This window comes from Pelobates fuscus, chromosome 9 (assembly GCF_036172605.1).
Source record: "Pelobates fuscus isolate aPelFus1 chromosome 9, aPelFus1.pri, whole genome shotgun sequence".
Classification (NCBI taxonomy): Eukaryota; Metazoa; Chordata; class Amphibia; order Anura; family Pelobatidae; genus Pelobates; species Pelobates fuscus.
In genome coordinates, this window is record NC_086325.1 from 10,918,609 (window position 1) to 10,943,557 (window position 24,949).

A 24,949-nucleotide genomic window follows, 5' to 3' on the forward strand; every position below is an offset into this window, starting at 1 on the left:
CATATACCGCTGACCGCGTTCGACTGAACCAAGATGGCCGCCGCCACGTGCAATTGACCTGCAGTAACCTCACAGCCTGGGAGGTAAATTGCCTGCACACTTTAGCTTCTGGGTGGTCCGCCTGTGTGGTACTTGGTTCAGTAAGCCCTATTTACTGAACCAAGTGGGGGAAAGCCAGGAACAAGTTATTTTACAGGTCTGGGGACATAGTCTTAAAGGGACATTGTTCACCAAAGTTACAAGATGTCCCCAGCCGGTTCTTAAACGGCCATACACACCAAATAAAAGTCCATACGTTTTCAGGGGCCATAGTCTTAAAGGGTATTGTTACCCAAATTCTCAATATGTCCCCAGACAGTTCTTAAAGGGCCAGCAGCAGTACAATAAAATACCATTCACTGTGCTTAAAGGGCCAGTAGCCGCCATATAAAGTACAATATGCCCCAAATAACCCAGGGGCCATAGTCAGTAGGTAGGAGGCTAGCAAACAGGCTTCTCCAGGGCCCAGTGGCGAGGTTGGTTTCGCCACACACATCAAAAACTATAACCACTTCAGGGCACTGTATAGGTTATGGTGCACGGTGTGCCTTGGCTTCCTCCCAATGTAAGTAGTCAAACTGTTTAATTTCGGGGGAGGGGCGGGGGGTCTGCCAGGTGCCAGTCTCAGTTTCCATGGACGATCATGAAGCTCTTGCTAGGAGTTTTGCTAGTTATCTAAGATAAACCCTGACATTCAGAGCCAGCTCATTGGTTGAGAGTGTCAGCTGATCACTTTAAGCCAATTAGCTAAGCCCTGCAGCTCTGGGCTCAGCTCAGACAGAGGGCTTCTGTCTGGAGAGGAGTCTGAGACTGGTGCCATATAGATCTTAGGCAGTGGCATACATGCAGGGGTCGCAGCTACGACCGGGTGCCCAACGCCATGTGTTGCGGCCCGGCCCGCGTAGTGTAACCACTGGGGGGGAGGAGGAGGGAGACGGCATGGATCAGTTTTCGCACCGGGTCCCCATGGATCATGTGTACGGCACTGATCTTAGGTATGAAGTCAAACTGTTAGCAAATTGTTTGACTATGTACACTGGGGGCACTCCTAGCACCATAACAGATAATGCATATATCTGGTTGTGCCTGCTTTAATTACATTCTTCTTTCTATAATTTTCACAAAATGAAATAATAAATAAAAAAACTATAGCACACTAAAAAATTTTGAACAAGGTAAAATACAGTTGCAAGAAAAAGTATGTGAACCCTTTGGAATGATATGGATTTCTGCACAAATTGGTCATAAAATGTGATCTGATCATCATCTAAGTCACAATAATAGACAATCACAGTCTGCTTAACCCCTTAAGGACCAAACTTCTGGAATAAAAGGGAATCATGACGTGTCACACACGTCATGTGTCCTTAAGGGGTTAAACTAATAACACACAAAGAATGAAATGTTGCCATGTTTTTATTGAACACACCATGTAAACATTCACAGTGCAGGTGGAAAAAGTATGTGAACCCTTGGATTTAATAACTGGTTGAACCTCCTTTGGCAGCAATAACTTCAACCAAACGTTTCCTGTAGTTGCAGATCAGACGTGCACAATGGTCAGGAGTAATTCTTGACCATTCCTCTTTACAGAACTGTTTTAGTTCAGAAATATTCTTGGGATGTCTGGTGTGAATATCTTTCCTGAAGTCATGCCACAGCATCTCAATCGGGTTGAGGTCAGGACTCTGACTGGGCCACTTTAGAAGGCGTATGTTCTTCTGTTTAAGCCATTCTGTTGTTGATTCACTTCTATGCTTTGGATCATTCTCCTGTTGCAACACCCATCTTCTGTTGAGCTTCAGCTGGTAGACAGATGGCCTTAAGTTCTCCTGCAAAATGTCTTGATAAACTTGGGAATTCATTTTTCCTTCAAAGATAGCAATCCGTCCAGGCCCTGACGCAGCAAAGCAGCCCCAAACCAGCCCCAAACCATGATGCCCCCACCACCATACTTCACAGTTGGGATGAGGTTTTGATGTTGGTGTGCTGTGCCTCTTTTTCGCCACACATAGTGTTGTGTGTTTCTTCCAAACAACTCAACTTTGGTTTCATCTGTCCACAGAATATGTTGCCAGTACTGCTGTGGAACATCGAGGTGCTCTTGTGCAAACTATAAATGTGCAGCAATGTTTTGTTTGGATAGCAGTGGCTTCCTCTGTGGTATCCTCCCATGAAATCCATTCTTGATTAGTGTTTTATGTATTGTAGATTCGCTAACAGGGATGTAAGCATTTGCCAGTGACTTTTGTAAGTCTTTAGCTGACACTCTAGGATTCTTCGTCACCTCATTGAGCAGTCTGCGCTGTGCTCTTCCAGTCATCTTTACAGGACGGCCACTCCTAGGGAGAGTAGCAGCAGTGCTGAACTTTCTCCATTTATAGACAATTTGTCTTACCGTGAACTGATGAACAGCAAGGCTTTTGGAGATACTTTTATAACCCTTTCCAGCTTCATGCAAGTCAACAATTCTTAATCGTAGGTCTTCTGAGAGCTCTTTTGTGCGAGGCATCATTCACATCAGGCAATGCTTCTTGTGAAAAGCAAACCCAGAACTGGTGTGTGTTTTTTATAGGGCAGGGCAGCTGTAACCAACACCTCCAATCTCATCTCATTGATTGGACTCCAGTTGGCTGACATCTCACTCCAATTAGCTCATTGAGATGTCATTAGTCTAGGGGTTCACATACGTTTTTCCACCTGCACTGTGAATGTTTACATAGTGTGTTCAATAAAAACATTGCAACATTTCATTCTTTGTGTGTTATTAGTTTAAGCAGACTGTGATTGTCTATTGTTGTGACTTAGATGATGATCAGATCACATTTATGACCAATTTGTTCAGAAATCTATATCATTCCAAAGGGTTCACATACTTTTTCTTGCAACTGTATATCTAGCTCAAACATTTTCGTGTGCTTTAGTTTTTATTTATTATTTCATTTTGTGAAAATTATAGAAAGAAGAAGGTAATTAAAGCAGGCACAACCAGATAAAGGCATTTCTTCATTAGCATACATTTAGTATGCTGTAGTTGTTATGGTGCCAGGAGTGCCCCCAGTTTACATAGTCAAACAATTTGCTAACGGTTTGACTTCATAACTAAGATCTACATGGCCCCAGTCTCAGACTCAACTCCAGACAGAAGCTCTCTGTCTGAGCCAGGGCCGCCATCAGGGGGTGACAGCCCGGCCGCCCGTTTAGTGGCGGAACGCTGATGGGGCCCATCGGGTGGCCCAAGCATTTAGAGCCACCTGATGGGCCCTATATCTTCAGAGGCCCACTAACTCACACACCACATAATCCCACCCACACATACATACACAACCAATCACATGCATCTATCCCCACACTCATACATGTGCCCTTGTACGCTTAGCTGCGCTATCTCCCCAGGACCTTGATCATCCATGGCAGCTGAGACTGGCACCTGGCAGACCCTCCAAAAATTAAACAGTTTGACTACTTACATTGGGAGGAAGCCAAGGCACACCATGCATCATAACCTATACAGTGCCCTGAAGTGGTTATAGTGTTTGAAGTGTTCCTTTAACTTCCTTATGACTGTGCCTTTACCAAAATTACATGATAGTTGACGGAGGCATTTTTAACATTTTAAACACAATTTACCTATTTCTCTTTAAAGCACCCATGCATATTATAGTTTGTTTTTATTATTTATTTATTTATAAAATATTTTACCAGGAAAGATACATTGAGATTTCTCTCGTTTTCAAGTATGTCCTGGGTCCACAAAACATTGCATTGATACAACAGGGTACAATAAAACACAAAAACAATATTAATTCACAATATATACAAAATTTACCATAGAACAGGTAGGAAATATATAATCAACCATGACAGGTGCATTCTGTTTGGAGGTATGTAGAGAGGGATCTCTTAAAGGACTTTAGGCTTGGGGAAGATTTTAAATTGTGCGGGAGGTCGTTCCACAATTGTGGAGCTCTGTAGGAGGATCGAGCTGCTTTCTTTTTGTATTGAGGTAGACTAAATAAAGTGCTGGTACTGGATCGGAGGTTATAAAGGAGAACAATAGGACTTTTTTAATTTCATATGAATGCATAGAATCACATTACATATGAATGAAATATTAAAAAGATGAAAAGAAAAAATTTATATTTTATCAAACCTGATTGTTCAAACCCCAGGATTTTAGTTATATTTTGGAAATTACATATTTTGACAAATATTGTAAGCAGTGAATTATGGTTTTAAAGATAAACTTGGTCTGGTGAGACTATAGTATAGAAAAAAGACCACCCCTCCCCTAACTAAGAGCATATCTAACTAAGAGCATTTTGGCACTTTTCATTAACCTAGGGCCGGTGCAAGGATTTGTGTCGCCCAAGGCAAAAGAAAAACTAGCCTGCGCGGGCTCTGATAGCTGGGAGGAGTGACGGGGAGTCACTTCCTCCCAGCTTGTGATGTAATCACAGGGGGCCCGGTCGCGCTGTTAAAGCGCCCAGCGCTGACCGGGCCCCCTGAAAATCCATATCCATCAGGTGGCCCTAACAGCATGGGCCACCCGATGGAACCCTTGGACAGCGGCCCCGACAGTTTGCTGCGCGGGCCGGGGCCGCAAAACATGGCAACTGGTACCCGGTCGCGGGGGGCTGCAGGGCAGCCGGGTCCCCTGGAGTGATGGACCCGGTCGCAGCTGCGACCCCTGCGACCGTGGTATGTACGCCGCTGGGGACAGGCTACAGACACCAGAACCACAAATAATATACTAGATTAGTGCCACAAATATTATACTAGATTACCTACTTACAACTAGATGAGGATGATGATGGGCTCTGGATGCAGTCTGGTCTGGTGTAGAACATGCTCTCTGGTGTGTGTGTTTCTCTGTGTGTAAGGGAAGCATGGTGTGTTTCTGTGTGTGTAGGGATGCATTGTGTGTAGTGTGAAAGAGAGAGTCTGTGGGGTAGGATAGGGGCTGAGTCCTACCAGCCCCTTTGTGCTTCTCTTTCCCCCCTTCCTCAGCCTCTCTCCCCTCTTGTCCCTTACTGCTCTTTCCTCCTGTCCCTTAGAGCTCTACCCTCCTGTCCCTTAGTGCACTCCCCTACCCCACTGTCCCTTAGAAACGCCCCTGTCCCTTAGTGATCTCCCCTTTCCCATAGTGCTCTCCCTTCCTGTCCCTTAGTGCTCTCCCCCCGTCCCTTAGAGTTCTCCCCTCCTGTCTCCTAGTGCTCTCTCCTACCATCCCATCCCTTAGTGCTCTCTCCTAGACCCCTAGAGCTCTCCCCTGCCCCCTGTCCTTTTGAGTTCTCCCTTGCGTCCCATAGAGCACCCCCCCTTGCCCCTTAGTGGTCTCTCCTCTCCTCCCCTGTCGCTTAGTGGTCTCTCCTCTCCTCCACCCCATTATTTGTCTATCCCCCCCCCTCAGTGGTCTCTACTCTCCTCCCCCGCTTCCCTTAGTGTACTCACCTCTTCTCCCCACCTTTCCTTTAGTGGTCTCTCCTCCCCTCCTTTCAATTAGTGGTCTTTCCTCTCCCCCCCCCCTTCCCCTAGCGGTCTCTCCTCCACCCTCGTTGTCTCTCTTCCCCCCCACCCTTAGTGGTCTCTCCCCTCACCCATAGTGGTCTCTTCTCACTCCCCCTCCCTAAGTGCCCATAAACCTTTATGGATATGAAAATAGCTATGATACTTTTAATATTTTTATGAATTCATTGACTTATGTAGATATTATATGCATAACATTTTATATGAAAATAAAAGACCACCGCATATAGCCCAATCACAATTTAATGTTATCATTAAAGCGATCCTATAGTGCCAGGAAAACCTGGGACTATAGGCTCTTGGAGTGCCCTCCTCCTTTGGGGCACCTCTCCCTCAGCGCTGAACGGGTTAAAATCCCTTTAGCCACTTACCTTAATCCAATGCCGAGCTCCCTTGGCACTGGTGTCCTCTCCTCCCCCGTTGATGTAAGCTCCTGAGTGGAGCTGAATGCGCAAGCGCGGCCAGAGGCGAGCGCGCATTCAAACCCGCCCATAGGAATGCATTACTATCCCCCCCCCTCAGTGGTCTCTACTCTCCTCCCCCGCTTCCCTTAGTGTACTCACCTCTTCTCCCCACCTTTCCTTTAGTGGTCTCTCCTCCCCTCCTTTCAATTAGTGGTCTTTCCTCTCCCCCCCCCTTCCCCTAGCGGTCTCTCCTCCCCCCTCGTTGTCTCTCTTCCCCCCCACCCTTAGTGGTCTCTCCCCTCACCCATAGTGGTCTCTTCTCACTCCCCCTCCCTAAGTGGTCTCTCCTCCACCCCCTCCCTCCCTTAGTGGTCTTTCCTCACCCCCCACCCCTACCCTAGTGGTCTCTCCTCCACCCCCTCTCTCCTTTAGTTGTCTCTCCTCACCCCCCACCCCCACCCTTAGTGGTCTCTCCTCACCCCACTCCCCTAGTGGTCTCTCCTCCACCCCCTCCCTTCCTTTAGTTTTCTCTCCTTACACCCCACCCCTACCCTAGTGGTCTCTCCTCCACCCCCTCCCTCCTTTAATGGTCTCTCCTCACCCCCCACCCCCACTCTTAGTGGTCTCTCCTCACCTCACTCCCATGGTGGTCTCTCCTCCACCCCACTCCCTCCCTTAGTGGTCTCTCCTCACCTTCCACCCCTAGTGGTCTCACCACAACCCCTCTCCCCGAATGGTCTCTCCTCATCCCCTGCTCCCCTCCTTCCCTTAGTGGTCTCACCTCACCCCTCTCCCATAGAGGTCACCCCCCACCCCCTCCTCAGTGGTCTCTCCTCCACCCCCTCCATGGTCTCCCCCCCGATTATGCTCACCCCCCTCCCCTACCTCTCTTGTAGCATGGCTGAGCTCCAGTCCGGTCCACGGTACAGGAGCTTTTGTTTCCTGTACCTGGCTGGACAGTTCCTGTCAGTCTGGCAGGGTACAGGAAACAGATGTTCCTGTACCGTGGACCAGAGCCCTGCCACGCCACACTGAGGTACTGGCAGGAGGGAGCGCTCTTTTCTTGCGTGTCTGGGCCGTAACGTATTTTTTTATGCTTCACATAAAATATTTTTTCCCGGCTTTTGAGAACCAACTCACAGCTGTACTGTGCTACCATCATGACATCGCACTTGTTATAGAAGGCAACTTTGGCTATTTAACCTGGGGCATTTTGAGTCTTTTAGAAAGATTTGTTCTATATTTTCAGTTGTCATCAATAAAGTCTATGGGTCTTTTTGTAGATAAATCATTTAAAAGGGTTTTTAAACAGATTGTGATCATTTCTTACCCTACCTGAGCCCAACCCTCCTTAGAAAGCGCAGACTTTAGCAACTGATTAGTTTAATTGTCTCACAGGGAGAGGAGACAGCCTGGGGGCCAATCAATCACTATTGTTAGACTGTCTCACTGCTATTAACACTGCAGCCTCACATGACATTCTTTTGTGGATTATGACTGCTGAAGGTGCATTGGGATAGACATCCCAATGCACCTTCTGCAGTCATAATCCACAAAAGAGGCTGCAGGGAGTACTGAAGGAGTGAGACCATGGGCAGGAATTGTGCATGACCTTGCTAGCCCAGCACTGTGCGAGTTTGTACACATCAGCTGATGCTCTCAGTCAGTGAGCTAAGGCATAACTTGAAGCTAACAGAAGTAGTGGTTATGGTGCTTGGAATGTTCCTGCAAGTTGCAAATACATTTTATTACCCACGGTCGTTCACTGTTTAGTAAATAAACCCCTGGAGATAGAAGGTAAGGACCATACGGGGTGAGTAATTTTCTGTGAGGGGAGTTACCAAACTCAGCCTGAAAGCCAATCATGAGTGGATATAGAAATGGCTATTTAATTAAGTTAGAATTCAAAGTGAATTTCAAATTTAAGGCCAGAGTAGCTGAAATGGAAAAAATCGGCAAACAAACTATGCTTCTAATTTGGATATTTGGGTCTACATTTTGAAATTGGAGTTTAGTTAATAACCCTGTCTAAGTGCCAGAAGGCTGGGCAATAAATGCTGACACATTCAGAGTTGTTTACAAGACAAAGTCTATGGTCCCAGTGTTCACTGATCGGACATGGAGCTCGCTGCGTCTTTGCTGCTCGTCTGTGCTGTCACTTTCTTGATATTGATTTTTACCCGGAGCCGAAAACCCTCCAATCTGCCCCCAGGACCCACGCCTCTGCCTCTGATTGGGAACGTCCTGCAGCTGAATTTTAAGGATTTCGTGAAAGATTTTGTGAAGGTCAGTGGAGGTTCTGTAGACTCGGCCTGGGATTGTCTTTTCAGGGAGACTGTCCGCATTAATTCAGATTGTTAAATCAATGTATGTTTACAGTACCCAATGCTCTCCCCTGTCTGGCACTCGAAAGGTTAACTGGTCACAAACAGTCTGACTGCTTAATATACATGTGAAGATTAGGAAAGTTCGCCATTCTGGGTGTAAATGTGTATTGTTTCACATTATTCTCTAAAATATTGCTAAACATAATATATTAATAATCTATACATCAACAGTAAAATGTTTGATTTCAATTGCAGAAAATCTCTTAAAAATTCATCTGAATTTATTTTGGTCGTGCAACTTTATGAATTCTACATCTCCCAAGGCAGCTCTTTTCATGATCTGTCTCCCAGCATGTGACATTAATAACTGTCCAGGAAAAATGGCAACAATACATAAAATTACATTGCAAAGGAGGAGCTTTATGGAGTAATGGGAGGAGCTATAGGGAGGGTTATATGGAGTAATAGGAGCAGTTATAGGGAGGGTTATATGGAGTAATAGGAGGAGTTATAGGGAGGGTTATATGGAGTAATAGGAGGGGTTATAGGGAGGGTTATATGGAGTAATAGGGGGAGTTATAGGGAGGTTATATGGAGTAATAGGAGGGGTTATATGGAGTAATAGGAGGGGTTATAGGGAGGGTTATATGGAGTAATAGGGGGAGTTATAGGGAGGGTTATATGGAGTAATAGGAGGGGTTATAGGGAGGTTATATGGAGTAATAGGAGGAGCTATAGGGAGGTTATATGGAGTAATAGGAGGGGTTATAGGGAGGGTTATATGGAGTAATAGGAGGGGTTATAGGGAGGGTTATATGGAGTAATAGGGGGAGTTATAGGGAGGTTATATGGAGTAATAGGAGGGGTTATATGGAGTAATAGGAGGGGTTATAGGGAGGGTTATATGGAGTAATAGGGGGAGTTATAGGGAGGGTTATATGGAGTAATAGGAGGGGTTATAGGGAGGTTATATGGAGTAATAGGAGGAGCTATAGGGAGGTTATATGGAGTAATAGGAGGGGTTATAGGGAGGGTTATATGGAGTAATAGGAGGGGTTATAGGGAGGGTTATATGGAGTAATAGGAGGAGTTATAGGGAGGGTTATATGGAGTAATAGGAGGAGTTATAGGGAGGGTTATATGGAGTAATAGGAGGAGTTATAGGGAGGGTTATATGGAGTAATAGGAGGAGTTATAGGGAGGGTTATATGGAGTAATAGGAGGGGTTATAGGGAGGGTTATATGGAGTAATAGGAGGAGCTATAGGGAGGTTATATGGAGTAATAGGAGGGGTTATAGGGAGGGTTATATGGAGTAATAAGAGCAGTTATAGGGAGGGTTATATGGAGTAATAGGGGGAGTTATAGGGAGGGTTATATGGAGTAATAGGGGGAGTTATAGGGAGGGTTATATGGAGTAATAGGAGGAGTTATAGGGAGGTTATATGGAGTAATAGGAGGAGCTATAGGGAGGTTATATGGAGTAATAGGAGGGGTTATAGGGAGGGTTATATGGAGTAATAGGAGGGGTTATAGGGAGGGTTATATGGAGTAATAGGAGGAGTTATAGTGAGGGTTATATGGAGTAACAGGAGGGGTAATAGGGAGGGTTATATGGAGTAATAGGAGGGGTTATAGGGAGGGTTATATGGAGTAATAGGGGGAGTTATAGGGAGGTTATATGGAGTAATAGGAGGGGTTATATGGAGTAATAGGAGGGGTTATAGGGAGGGTTATATGGAGTAATAGGGGGAGTTATAGGGAGGGTTATATGGAGTAATAGGAGGGGTTATAGGGAGGTTATATGGAGTAATAGGAGGGGTTATAGGGAGGGTTATATGGAGTAATAGGAGGGGTTATAGGGAGGGTTATATGGAGTAATAGGAGGAGTTATAGGGAGGGTTATATGGAGTAATAGGAGGAGTTATAGGGAGGGTTATATGGAGTAATAGGAGGAGTTATAGGGAGGGTTATATGGAGTAATAGGAGGAGTTATAGGGAGGGTTATATGGAGTAATAGGAGGGGTTATAGGGAGGGTTATATGGAGTAATAGGAGGAGCTATAGGGAGGTTATATGGAGTAATAGGAGGGGTTATAGGGAGGGTTATATGGAGTAATAGGAGGAGTTATAGGGAGGGTTATATGGAGTAATATAAGGAGTTATAGGGAGGTTATATGGAGTAATAGGAGGAGTTATAGGGAGGTTATATGGAGTAATAGGAGGAGCTATAGGGAGGTTATATGGAGTTATAGAAGGAGTTATAGGGAGTAATAGGAGGAGTTATAGGGAGGGTTATATGGAGTAATAGGAGGAGTTATAGGGAGGTTATATGAAGTAATAGGAGGAGGTATAGGGAGAGTTATATGGAGTAATAGGAGGGGTTATAGGGAGTAATAGGAGGAGTTATAGGGAGGGTTATATGGAGTAATATGAGGAGTTATAGGGAGAGTTATATGGAGTAATAGGAGGGGTTATAGGGAGGGTTATATGAAGTAATAGGACGAGTTATAGGGAGGTTATATGAAGTAATAGGAGGGCTTATATGAAGTAATAGGACGAGTTATAGGGAGGGTTATATGGAGTAATATTGTAATTGAACCAACCAATTTTATGTGGTACTAGATACTTTGTTTCTCTTGCTATTTTTTATTTTATTTTATTTTTTATAAATATATATTTTTGCTTATACTGGTATTTGGTTAGTTTTTTTTTTCTTTTTACTTTTTTTTTTAAGCTACTCTCGTTATTTACATTTTAGTATTGATGCAACCAAGTTTCAAACCGGAGTAGATGTCTTTGTGGTGAACCCTACTAGAAGAGACAGTGAAATCTGTTTTTATTTAGTAAAACCCCAAAGTGTCTGCCAGAAGCCTTCAGGAATCTGAAACCAATTTGAAAGCAGAAATATGGGGTTAAGCTGTGCCTGAAGCAATTCTATTTTTATTGAACATTTCTTTCCATTTTGTCAAAACATAGGCTCACAGCCCCTTCTCTGTCTTCTGTTTTAGATTGGCTCTAAATATGGTCCGGTGTCCATGATATATATGGGACGGCAACCAGTGGTCCTATTAAATGGTCATGATGTGGTGAGAGAAGCTTTTGTAGACAATGGTGAAGTTTACAGTGATCGAGGACATCTTGCATTTCCTGACATGGCTTTTAGGGGATATGGTAAGTTGTATCCACGGCCTGTTTTATCTGTCCTTTTAATAAACTTGCATCGTGGGATGCATTACTCATGGCGTGTGGTCCCCCTTTTATACTTCCCCGAACATGGACCCCCTTTTATACATCCCCGAACATCGACAACCCCTGGCTGTTAACCACAATTAAGTAGTTAACTCTAGTACTTTCCCTGAGTGCCCGCCATTCGTATAACCGAACGCACATGCTCCAGTGAATGGACAGACCGGTCGTTGCCCTAATTTCTCTGGCCTCGTGGCCAGACGGTCAGAATTTTACCCGACTGGTGATTCCGTTCTACCAAATGGATCTGAGCACTATTTGGACAACTTGGGTGCTCAGATCCGGGCTATTTAAGACTTGTGGGGTTCCTGTAAAATATGACTATGGTTTTTGGGGTGCCTTATCTATATTTCATGTAGTTTCTGTAACTGAGAAATTATTGAGTTATTCAGTTTTTACTCCATTATCTCCCAGGCACCAGGACGCCTGGGAGGGGCTTGTGTAGTTTTGAATGGAGACCCCATGCTGGGAGTCTGTGAATAAAAGGCTGTTTGTGCTGAATAAATCAGTTGTACTCCCCAGAACTGTGTGTCGACCAGTTACTGGGGAGGGATAGAGCTATTCATTTCACAGTGCCTAGTTCCAGAATTCCTGTCTTCACGGATCCAGCGGAGGAGAGTCCTGTTCAGGACTAGCGCTCCTCTACAATGACTTCATGTAGAGATGTGTGTCTATTTTTGGCTCCTATCATGGAGGTATATGTGATGTCCAGATAAGTATAGTATTTTAATCAATACATTTGGTGGCATTTTTACTGGCAGAATGTACACTAGGCAAATATTTAGCCAAGTTGATGTTGGCTATAACTTACAGTGTGCAGAAAGAGTAGGTTATAATCAGTTTTGTGCACAACACAAAAATAAAACATGCTGTCCTGCAGTGGTTTTTACATTTTAATTTTTAATGTAGAAATGTAAAAAAACAAAACAAAAAAACATTTGATATCTATTTTGAAAACTTTAATAATGTCTGTATATTTTAATTAAGATAACTATTAGGATAAAGATAGAATGATGGACGCAATTGCTAAATCTCCCAAGCTTACAGGGATCGTCTTCAGTAATGGAGAACGCTGGAAGCAGATGAGGCGGTTTTCGCTCAGCACCCTGAGAAATTTTGGGATGGGGAAAAGGAGCTTAGAAGAGAGAGTACAAGAAGAAGCAAAATGTCTGGGGGAAGAATTCCAAAAGAAGAAAGGTCTGAAATTATTGAAATTAATTATATTTCATTTTGAATACATACAAGCTTGGCTAGTTGTCTTATTAGTAAGATGGAATAGATGATTAATTGACAAATTTCTTGATGTTTTGAACAAAAATATTAATTTCGTATCTTTTTTTTGTCCATCTTGGTTAACAAACATTTGAGATATATATATATATAATAACTATTTAATGTGTTTCCTCCTTTTTGATAACTTTTTTTTGTCCATCTTGGTCACTCCTATTCCTACTTCAAAATTTGAATATTTAATAGCTCACTCCTATTTTTCACTTCACTTTTTTCCAATAGGAGAACTATTTGATCCCACTTACCTTTTGAGTCTAGCTGTGTCCAATGTTATATGTTCAATTGTTTTTGGGGCTCGATTTGAGTATGAAGACAAGGAATTCCTAGCTATGCTGGCATTGATGAAGGAGACATTCCAGATTTTGGCTTCACCATGGGGTCAGGTTAGTTTTTAGAAAACACACATTATTGAGTGGAAAATACTTCAACACACCTCCATCCCAGGCTTTCTGTAAAAACCTGTATAATATACACATAAAAACAATAACCAGTGGTGGGTTACTGAGATTGCTATGTTGAAATAATAACTATAGAAAGGAAAAGGTCCAGACACTCCAAGGCTTAGATAGGTAAATTTCTTGTAACTACAGTGTCCAGCAGCAACGTTTCGACCAAAAGGGCTTTTTCAAGCCTCCTAAAGTGTTGAAATGAGGAGTGGGTGGGAGGGTCATTCTGATGCTGACCTCAAGCGATATGAGTCAGGTAAGGGGTGTCCTTTATATAGGGGAGTGAATTAATTTAAGCCCCTCCCACAAATACATGCCAAACGGCCTTAATACATAAAAAACAGCAATAGTGCTCTCAATTTGTAAAAGATGAGTTGTGAACAGCGTTGGTCGAATAATCCCCACATCGGATTGCTTGAGTACAGGATACAATAAAAATGCCAGTGAGAGTAATAATAAAAAGTTCATTTAAAACACAATTAAAAGACAATTGGTACAGGTAAAAAAAGTAACCAATATACTTTTATTGCTAAAATACACAATTAAAAACCATTAACGCGTTTCACCTAACAAGGCGGCTTCAAAATGGTATTTTTATATTTTTCTATACCATTTTGAAGAAGCCTTGTTAGTTGAAACGTGTTAATGGTTTTTAATTGTGTATTTTAGCAATAAAAGTATTTTGGTTACTTTTCTACCTGTACCGATTCTCTTTTAATTGTGTTTTATATGCACTTTTTATTATTACTCTCCCTGGCATTTTTATTGTATCCTGTGCTCAAGCAATCCGAGGTAGGGATTATTCCACCAACGCTGTCAATAGAGCAGTACCTTCTGATCTATACTTGTGAGTATATATTTTTTTGAGAGCACTATTGCTGTTTTTATTTTTATATTGGGGAAATACGACAAACAGCTGTGTAATAAAATAAAATTCCAATGGTAAAAATAGATAAAAGAAGGTAATAAACTCACATTTGTGAGAGCTCTGGAGTGAAGGGCGTCTAGCGGTATAATCCCTGCTAGAGGATATAGCGGAGAGAGGTGTCCGTCAATCCGGTCTGAATTTTCAATGCTCCAGGATAGAGATATATATATATATATATATATATATATATATATATATATATATATATATATATATATATATTTTTTTTTTTTACAACTCCTCTTTTACAAATTATATATATATATAATTTGTAAAAGAGGAGTTGTAAAAAAAAAAAATATATATATATATATATATATATATATATATATATATATATATATATATATATATATATATCTCTATCCTGGAGCATTGAAAATTCAGACCGGATTGACGGACACCTCTCTCCGCTATATCCTCTAGCAGGGATTATACCGCTAGACGCCCTTCACTCCAGAGCTCTCACAAATGTGAGTTTATTACCTTCTTTTATCTATTTTTACCATTGGAATTTTATTTTATTACACAGCTGTTTGTCGTAATTCCCCTTTGTCTCTCCACATATATGGCTATTTTAACCATTCGGACGGATCAACTCCTGAGGATTGTACCCCTACCTTATCTTCTATCTATCTTCTATGTAATGTTTAATCACGATCACACTATTAAGTGCCTTCTCCATGATATAGATAAAGAAACATACAATGTAATCTCTTTACATCTTTTATCTGTGAAAATGTGTGTTGTTTGTCAATTGATTGCTGTCACATCGTCCCTATAATTATAAAGGATTTAATTCGCTGTTTTAATATGGTTATTTTATAGTACACGGTGTGCAGAAACATCCAAAAGGGTTCTTGGTCCCCAACATTTCAGCCAAAAGTCTTTGACCTCGGTTTAATTACATTATTTGCTATAAAATCAGAAAAGATCGAAGTTCCTTTGGTCTATTTTTGCACTTGTCCAGATTAAAGCATGTGCTACTTTCTAGAAGGTTCAATGTCTAGATTCTATACAGTATATTGACCAGTCAAATACACCAGGAAGCAGGTGTGTAATTATCTGCAGCAAATATACTTTTAAGGTTCTGAAGTCCTTAACCCCTTAAGGACACATGACATGTCATGATTCCCTTTTATTCCAGAAGTTTGGTCCTTAAGAAGGTGCCTTTAGCAAGTGTGTTTAAAAAAGGATAGGCTTAGAGTCATGTCTACAAATGCTCGCAGTTTAGGGAATAAGATCCATGAACTTGTGGCAATAATGGCAACTGATAGTGTAGATTTAGTCGCTGTTACTGAGACATGGTATAATGAGAAAAAAGACTGGGACATAGCAATACCAGGGTACTCTTTATATAGAAAAGACAGGGAAGGCAGGAAAGGGGGAGGGGTGGCCCTGTATGTGAAGGATAGCATAAAATCTAGCCTAATAAAGGTTAGTGAGGTGAACATAGAGTCCATTTGGGTTACATTAGAATTTGGTAATCACACAGTAACTCATGTAGGTGTGACGTATAGACCCCCAGGACAAATAGAAGAGTTAGATAATCAACTTGTTGAGGAAATAGCTAAAATGACAATGAAGGGGGAAGTTCTCATCAAGGGTGACTTTAATCTTCCTGATGGGAATTGGAAAACAAAATTGGCTACTTGTGGCAGGAGCACACATATTCTAAACTCCCTACTGGGATTGTCTCTAAAACAAGTTGATGAGGAGCCAACTCATAAGGAGGCCATACTAGATTTAGTGTTAACAAATTGAGATTTAGTATCAGATATTACTGTAGGTGAAAGTTTAGGATCCAGTGGTCATCAGTCAGTGTGGTTTAATATAAGAACAGTGACTGTCACACCACACAAAAACAAAAGTTTTAGACTTTAGAAAAACAGACTTTTCTAAAATTAGAATATATGTAAAGGAGTCATTATCAAATTGGAGCAATTAAAATGGAGTCCAAGAGAAATGGGATTATTTAAAAGTTGCACTGCTGAAGGCAACAGAAAATTGCATTAGGCTTGTCAGTAAAAGCAAAAAATTCAAGAAACCACTATGTGTGACGAGAGCAATCTCGCCACATTGCATTGGAGAAGCCTGGCTGCCCGCCTGCTGCCTTTGGACCATGGCTCTGGGAGATTGGGCCCTTTAAAAACAGTATTCGGCCATACCAGAGTGTATGTCACTCATTCTGGCCCTTTAAATACAGTGGGGTCATTTGGTACTTGCCCTGTGTGAGCTGTGGTAACCCAGATGGCTATGCCATGGAGCCTATTCGTGTGATTAAAGACTTTGGCTCTATAGCGATTAAACTGTATTCGGTTGGTCTGAGTGCCATTCACCTAATAATGTGCACTCAGACCTGAGCTATCTGGGGATATGTGAAATGTCTGTGTGTTATGTGTAAAATGTGACTTTATGTATTTTAAAGAGTTTTATGTTGTTTTGCAACCATGTGGTTAATGGAGTCTGCCTCTAGTCCTGGATAATTGGATTACTTCTCCAATTATCTCCAGGGCAGAAGGGATGAAACCAGGATGCATTGTGGGGATGTTTTTTTTGCCATGCTGCCAGGGGTTTTAAAAGATACTTTACTAACTTTTGAACCCCTGGTCTGATTCATGCCAATTTTTAATATGGTGTTCCCCTGAATGGATTGATTGTGGATATGGATTTTTATGTGAATGTGATGTATGGTTTTAGAGTTATGAAAGTTGGGTAAAAAGTATGTTTTAACTGTATGTATAATGGGATTATGTGTCACACTAAGGGGAGGGGATGTGTGGGTTGCACCCGTGATACTATTGGTCATTTTATGCCTCCCCCTGGGTGTGGCCTGTATGTGTTCACTTGTAATAAAAACCAGGCTGGGTGTGCCAGCACCTCAGACCACTGCTTGACCCTCAACACAGAGCCTTGTCTCGTTCTTGGGGGGATTCACTGTATGCTGTTGGAGATCGATTGCTAGGAGTGTAAGCTGATGTCTGCTTTTCCTGTTCGTCTGCTAGCAGCTATTCGTGAGGTTCCAGTTTGAAGTGCTATTTTGTATCCAGTTCTGGAGTTTGGTGTTCTGCAGTAGCTGTGCCTGTCTCTCAGAAAGGGGCATATCGCCTAAACTGATTTTAACCCCTTGTCTGCTGAAACGGTCCGTTACACTATGGTACTCCGCAGATGTGGCCAACATAGTAAAAAACAAAAAGTTAGCATTTAGTAATTATAAAAAACCTAGAGTGAGGAAGACAGAATGATCTATAAGATTAGGCAGAAAGAGGCTAAGCAAGTTATAAGAGCTTCCAAATCACACACAGAAGAGAAAATAGCAGTCAGTAAAAAAAGGGGACAAAACATTTTTTGGATACATAAATGAGAAAAGGAAAGTAAAACAAGGATTAGTTAGATTAAAAACAAAAGAAGGAAGGTATGTAGATGAGGATAAAGGTCTAGCTGACTACCTCAATGAATATTTGAGTTCAGTATTTACAGATGAAAATGAAGGAAAGGGAACTCAGTTAGGAAAAAGGACAAATAAGCCATTTATTACATGTGAGTTTACAGAGGAAGAGGTTTAATTTCAACTGTCAAAAGTAAAGACAAATAAGTCAATGGGACCTGATGGAATACACCCCAAGTTATTAAAAGAGCTTTGTGGTGTACTAGCAAAACCATTAACATATTTATTTAACCAATCATTGATAACAGGAATAGTCCCAGAAGATTGGAAGTTAGCAAATGTTGTGCCCATCCACAAGAAAGGTAGTAGGGAGGAGTTGGGCAACTATAGGCCAGTAAACCTTTCTTCAGTAGTGGGGAAAGTAATGGAAACCATGTTAAAGGATAGGATTGTTGAACATCTAAAAACACATGGATTTCAAGATCAGAGACAACATGGGTTTGCTTCATGGAGATCATGCCAAACTGTCAGGATCGGGACAGGGATCCAACACGCAGAGTACAAAGAGTGGAAAGGTACGTATACCGGGCCTTAGAATGGCCGGACTAACGTACCGAGAGTAATAGAGAATAGTCAGAGACAAGCCGAGGTCGAGGGAACGAGAAGACAGATAAGCGAGAGACAAGCCGGGTCAAGGGATAACAGAGATAAGCAGGGTAGTACAACAAGCCGAGTCAAAACCAATAGAGCAAACTAGAATACCAGAGCACTGAGTGACTAGACAAGCTAGAACCACGACAGGGCAATGAGCTGAAGTGAGAAGTAAGCTTAAATACCCTGGCTCCGGATGGTAAACACGCCTCTGACAAGTACCGATTGGATATCGGACACTTGAGTGGCAGGTCGCTCGTGATAGCGTCATGACGTCACGTATTGAGCGTCCCGCTAGAAAAGGACGTGGATTCCTCGCGGTCGGTGTTTAAGTGACTGGATGAACCGCGAGGAACGAAGGAAACAGCTCGTTTGGAGGGATAAACTACTAAGTCTCTACCTTTTTTAGAGGTAGAGACCTCAGGTACCCTGACACAAACTAATCGTATTGATTTTTTTTGACTGGGTAACTAAAATAATAGATCAGGATAGTGCAGTAGACATTGCTTACCTAGATTTCAGTAAGGCGTTTGACACTGTTGTACATAGAAGGCTTATCAATAAACTGCAATCTTTAAGTTTGGATTCCAATATTGTTGAATGAGTAAGGCAGTGGCTGAGTGACAGGCAACAGAGGGTTGTAGTCAATGGAGTATATTCGAAGCTTGGGCTTGTCACCAGTGGGGTACCTCAGGGATCTGTACTTGGACCCATTCTCTTTAATATTTTTATTAGTGATATTGCAGAAGGTCTTGATGGTAAGGTATGTATTTTTGCTGATGATACTAAGATATGTAACAGGGTTGATGTTCCAGGAGGGATAAGCCAAATGGCTAATGATTTAGGTAAACTAGAAAAATGGTCAGAGTTGTGGCAACTGACATTTAATGTGGATAAGTGCAAGATAATGCATCTTGGACGTAAAAACCCAAGGGCACAGTAAAGAATATTTGATAGAGTCCTAACCTCAACATCTGAGGAAAGGGATTTAGGGGTGATTATTTCAGATGACCTAAAGGTAGGCAGGCAATGTAATAGAGCAGCAGGAAATGCTAGCAGAATGCTTGGTTGTATAGGTAGAGATATTGGCAGTAGAAAGAGGGAAGTGCTCATGCCATTGTACAGAACACTGGTGAGACCTCACTTGGAGTATTGTACGCAGTACTGGAGACCATATCTTCAGAAGGATATTGATACTTTAGAGAGAGTTCAGAGAAGGGCTACTAAACTGGTTCATGGATTGCAGGATAAAACTTACTAGGAAAGGTTAAAGGATCTTAACATGTATAGCTTGGAGGAAAGACGAGACAGGAGGGATATGATAGAAACATTTAAATACATAAAGGGAATCAGCGCAGGAAAGGAGGAGACTATATTTAAAAGAAGAAAAACTACCACAACAAGAGGACATAGTCTTAAATTAGAGGGACAAAGGTTTAAAAATAATATCAGGAAGTATTACTTTACTGAGAGGGTAGTGGATGCATGGAATAGTCTTCCAGCTGAAGTGGTAGAGGTTAACACAGAAAAGGAGTTTAAGCATGCGTGGGATAGGCATAAGGCTATCCTAACTATAAGATAATGCCAAGGACTAATGAAAGTATTTAGAAAGTTGGGCAGACTAGATGGGCTTAATCTGGGTTCTTATCTGTCATCACATTCTATGTTTCTACTATAGGGACCCAGACCACTTCAGCTCATTGAAGTGGTCTGGGTGCTGTGTCCCTATTGTACTTAGTGCTGCAATGTAAAACATTGCAGTTCCAGAGAAACTGCAATGTGTACAATGCAGAATTAAGTCTGCCTCCAGTGGCTGTCTTCCACTGGAGGCGCTTCCTGCATCCAAACAGACCTATGATCCGGTATCTGATGCTGGAAGTCCTCATGCTCTGCATGAGGACATCCAGCATCCAATTTTTCTCCTTAGGAAAGCATTGAGGGACATCAGCGCTGGGGAAAAAGGTAAGTAAAGGGTTTTTCTGCCTGTTGTGTCCAACTCAAAATGTTTTATTAATCAAATAATCTTTTACTCAGGTCTTCAACTTGGCCCCCAGCATCTTCAAGCACTTTCCAGGCTCTCACCATAAACTGTTTAGTAACGTGAATACATTTCGAGAATATGTAATGGAGAAGGTGAAAACTCATGAGGAGACCTTGGATGAAAACTGCCCCAGAGATTACATTGATTGCTTTATCACAAAGATGAAAGAGGTATGAGTAGGAATAATGTTGTCCAGCTTTACTAAAACCTAAAATAAATAGCCGAAAGATGGATATTTAGGGATATTTAGAGTAGCCGGTGAAGAGGTAATTAAAGGAACACTGCAGACACCATAACTATTACAGCTTGCAGATGTAGAAATGGTACTAGGAGCTCCCTGGCAACCATAGGCGTGCGCAGCCTATTGCGCTAGGGTGTGCACCCTGAAGCACAAACACATGCTGTGTGTGTGTGTGTGTATACATGCACACACACACACACACGCACATACACTGCTGTGTGAGGGTGGTGTGAGGGTGCTGGTTGTGTGCTATGTGGGTGAGGGTGTTTGTGTGTGAGGGCCTGCAGGGCTAGAGTCCACAACGCTCAGTTCTTGCGTGAGGAACCCTGCGGAGCTGCTGGCTAAAGCTCCCTGAGATCTCCCCTGCCGGTCTCAATCCATAGGCGTGCCACGGGGATTAGGGTGTGCCCAGGAACAACTGGCACAGCCCGTGGCCTGCCTATTATGGCAACTTTCTTTTTTTTTTTTTCTTTTTTTTAAGAGATTGCTTACCTGAAGCCCACTCCCTTCCTGCAATCTCCTTCAGCAGTAAGCTCTGTTAGCTCATTGGCTGAGAGCAGTTATCACATCAGAAGCATTAAGATAATTCAAATTTTTAAATTTTTCGTGAAGAGATGTCTCTAGTTGCTATCATTCAGAAGAGTGCATGGATAGTCTATCTATAAAATCCACTACATCATAATGTTCTCCAATTCCACCATGCAATGCATGTTGAAGCACATTACTAGTACGTCTTTTACATTTCTCTGTTTTTGTTCCTCAGGAGAAAGATAATCCTAATTCCGAGTTCAACTATGAGAACCTGTGGGTTAACCTGCTTCAGCTATTCTTTGCAGGAACCGAGACCACCAGCACAACCCTGAGATACGCAATCCTCATTCTCCTGAAACATCCAGAGATACAGAGTAAGAACTGGGCCACTAATTCATCTATAGGCATGACGTAAACTGCAAGGTCAATGGGCCAGATGTACACAAATTAATTTCTAAATGTGATGCAGTCAACATGGAAACCTGCTGATTGCTCCACATTTAATACTGTGCCCTGAATTGTGCTGAGTGCTCCTATTCCACTATGACATTTACTTGAAATTCCCTAACCGTGACATGATTGTGTCCTGTTTTTACATATGGATTTCACTTCTTGTTTGGCTTCAATAATTAGCATTAAAAATCCCACAAAAAACATGTTTAGATTTTTATTTTTTTATTATTATTAAAAGTGGTTTATTAATATGATCTATACATTTATATCTGTAAAATGGGCTTAATTTAATTTAGACAAATAGAGATTATTTTGCTAAACACTAAAGTAAAGCAAAATGTGTCAATGTGGATATAGTACCAGACTATTATGGGCACAACCTCACAATTTCTCAGAACTGGCCCTGGCCAAACTCGCACCCCGACAATTAAATGTTGGAAAGTATTAAGTTAAAGGTCTCTATGGGAGGGTTGGGGTACACCACTTCACTTCACTCTTAATTCATTTACTAATGCTCACTCCCTTGAACACACAACCATTACAGTGTCACTCAAATTGTGTTCAGTATGTTTATAGAGCCACAATAATCGGTTTCTGGCCTTCAAAAAATGTTTCTAAAAGTTTTTTGCTCCATTCTTTGCATGGAGTCAATTCACTTTTTCATTGTTGCGTTTGTATTACTGGGTTCTTTACCTGTACTGAGTTTCTTCTAACTAGACTATTTTGATTCAATGTCTATTTTATGTCGGTTATAGATTCCAGTCAAGTGAAGCGCCGCACATTGTTTAATCTAGTATAACATAAACTTTGCTACAAACTAGAAATGTTTACTACTTTACAAAACACATCAAAGGAAATCGTTTATGTACACAATCATATTTTTATATATACATAATTTGTAAGCTTATTCCCATATACAGTTGTGGTTGTTTTTTTTTTTTTTTTTTTCATTTTGCAGAGAAGCTCCAAGACGAGATGGATTCTGTTATAGGGCAAGACCAGGATCCATCTGTAGCAGATCGGTTAAAGATGCCATACTTGGATGCTGTAATTCATGAAATCCAGAGGTTTGCAGATATCCTACCCCTGGGGGTTTTACGTGCCCCCTCAAAAGATACAACCCTCAGAGGATACACTATCCCTAAGGTTAGTAAACACAAAGATTCAAAATATAAAATCAAGTCACTAAATAACAAATACAGTTACCTCTTACCATGTACAGTGAATATGTGTGAATTTTTGGAGAGTCACATTAAAGTCCTTAAAGGAATACTGCATTCACCATAACCACTACAGTGTGCTGTAATCGTTATGTCAGGAGAGCCCTGGCATCTCCACCCACCATTGTAAGTAGTCAAACCATTTTAGAACAGTTTGCCTTCTTAATAATCTAAAACCGTGTAAGGCCAGGAGGTGATATATTGCCTCAAGGACATACTTGAAAACGAGAGAAATCTCAATGTATCCTTCCTGGTAAAATATTTTATAAATAAAAGTGCTGGTGAAGGACCACACTCAAAATAACCGTCCAATTCCACATGAAAGGGTTTTGCACATAAAACACTCAAGTACACCAGAGGGTGCCAGACACCAGTATAATGTTGCACAAATATAATTACCAATATGGTATAAAATTATGAAGTTCCTACTCCTTGTCTTGAGAAGTCTCAAATAATGGGGAATGGGTCATGGTATAGTATACAAAGAAATGTACATCACTGGCTTTGTCAATACTGGCTCAAATTTCCACCACTTGCTAGTGGCCCTGCACACCCAAGAGTTGCTATTTCCAATGGTCCAGAAACCTTTTCTCTTTCACTATGTAATTGTTCATGGAGAACCTTTAGATTAAAAAAAAAAACTTTAATCAGTTTTCCAAAGATGATTTTTATTTGTTTATATAAATTAGGAAAGTGAATGGAATGTGTGAATATAGTTATTAATAAACTTTTATATTTAGTCATTAGAATATTGAGCATTCATGGGTCGTCCAAATTTCGAAACTCTGAATTGACCTATAACTAAACTCACAAAATGGACAATGGTTTTGTGTGTTTCATGATTTAGGAGTTGTATCCTTGGTAGCAAAAACAGATGATTGATGGGGAAAAAAAAGTTAATTGGTGATGGTTGGGGGACAGTCACTAAATGTTGTTTTTCTTATCCAGATCAGCTAGAATTGACCAATAGAGAGGGGAGAAAAAAAGAAGCAGTAAAGAAAAAATATATAAATATGTAATGACCTAAATAAACTTTTTTTTATATACTCTATCTTTTTCCCTTTTTTGGCTGCTTCTACTTCTTCAATTTGTGAAACAACTTGCTGAAAAATGCACCTAAATATACATGATATTTTACAGCACACTGGCCAATTTTCAGACTTTTTTTTTTTCCTGAATTATTGGCATGGCCGAAATTTGTCCGAAACACCATATGTCTGAATTTTGGACCACCCGAAGGAACATTTTTCTTTTCGGATGAATTGATTTGAGCCAAATCAATTTATTTTGACTGTATGAAAGTCTATTGATTGAGGTTGGAAAAATATATTGTTGGTGTAAATGGGCTTTATTTAGGTAATGGGATTACCTAATTAGTGTTCAAGGAGTGGTAGATTAGGGAAGAGGAATGTTATTGTAAGGGGTTGCTGAAAAACAGACATTCTCTAAAATACATTAACATATACTCTACATCTATCTGAAATAGTAGCTCTTATGCATTGCTGGTAATATCTTGTCATCTTTCTATAGGGAACCACTGTATTCCCCATGTTAACCACTGTCCTGAAGGATGAGAAATACTTCCCGGATGCTCAGAAGTTTGACCCGGGCCATTTCTTAGATGAAAATGGTTCTGTAAAGAAGAACGATGCTTTTATGCCATTTTCAATAGGTAACTTTAAAATGTGTTTTTAAATGTGCACTGTTCATTACTTAGACTCATAGTAATGAGCAAATTTACTCTATATAATTTAAAATATTATACTTTGTACCACAACTGGTAATTTAACTATTCTGGCTACTCTGAGGATATTGCCTTTCCTATAACAAACTTTATAACCTAGAACGTTCTCCCATTGCTTGTTATTCCTCCAGGAAAGCGAATATGTGTTGGAGAGGGTCTGGCTCGCATGGAGATCTTTCTGTTCCTCACCTACATCCTACAAAAGTTTAATCTGAAATGCAACATAAAGCCTGAAGAGATCGATCTCTCCCCAATACCTTTCAGAGGCAACTTCACACCACGACCCTATGAGCTCTCTGTCAGCCTGCGCTGACCAATGCTGGACCACAATGGATCTCAACGCTTGTCTGGGGATCTAATTTTCTGGATTGAATTTTTGATAACTTGATCTGATATACAATCTGTTTTGAATGATGTGTTTAGTCATCGTGTGCAATCTACTGGACAATAATAGGCTTGGATTCACTAAT

General features: G+C 41.3%; 1 protein-coding gene across 1 annotated transcript; it reads left to right on the forward strand.

The window, feature by feature from the left end:
* The first annotated feature begins 7,886 nt into the window (after nt 1–7,886).
* Nucleotides 7,887–24,945, forward strand: LOC134572278 (cytochrome P450 2C23-like). Its single transcript, XM_063431148.1, has 9 exons — nt 7,887–8,258; nt 11,309–11,471; nt 12,594–12,743; nt 13,059–13,219; nt 20,284–20,460; nt 21,295–21,436; nt 22,474–22,661; nt 24,266–24,407; nt 24,611–24,945. The coding sequence occupies exons 1-9, from the start codon at nt 8,091–8,093 to the stop codon at nt 24,790–24,792; spliced, it is 1,473 nt and encodes a 490-aa protein (XP_063287218.1). The 5' UTR covers nt 7,887–8,090; the 3' UTR covers nt 24,793–24,945.
* Nucleotides 24,946–24,949: the final 4 nt, after the last annotated feature.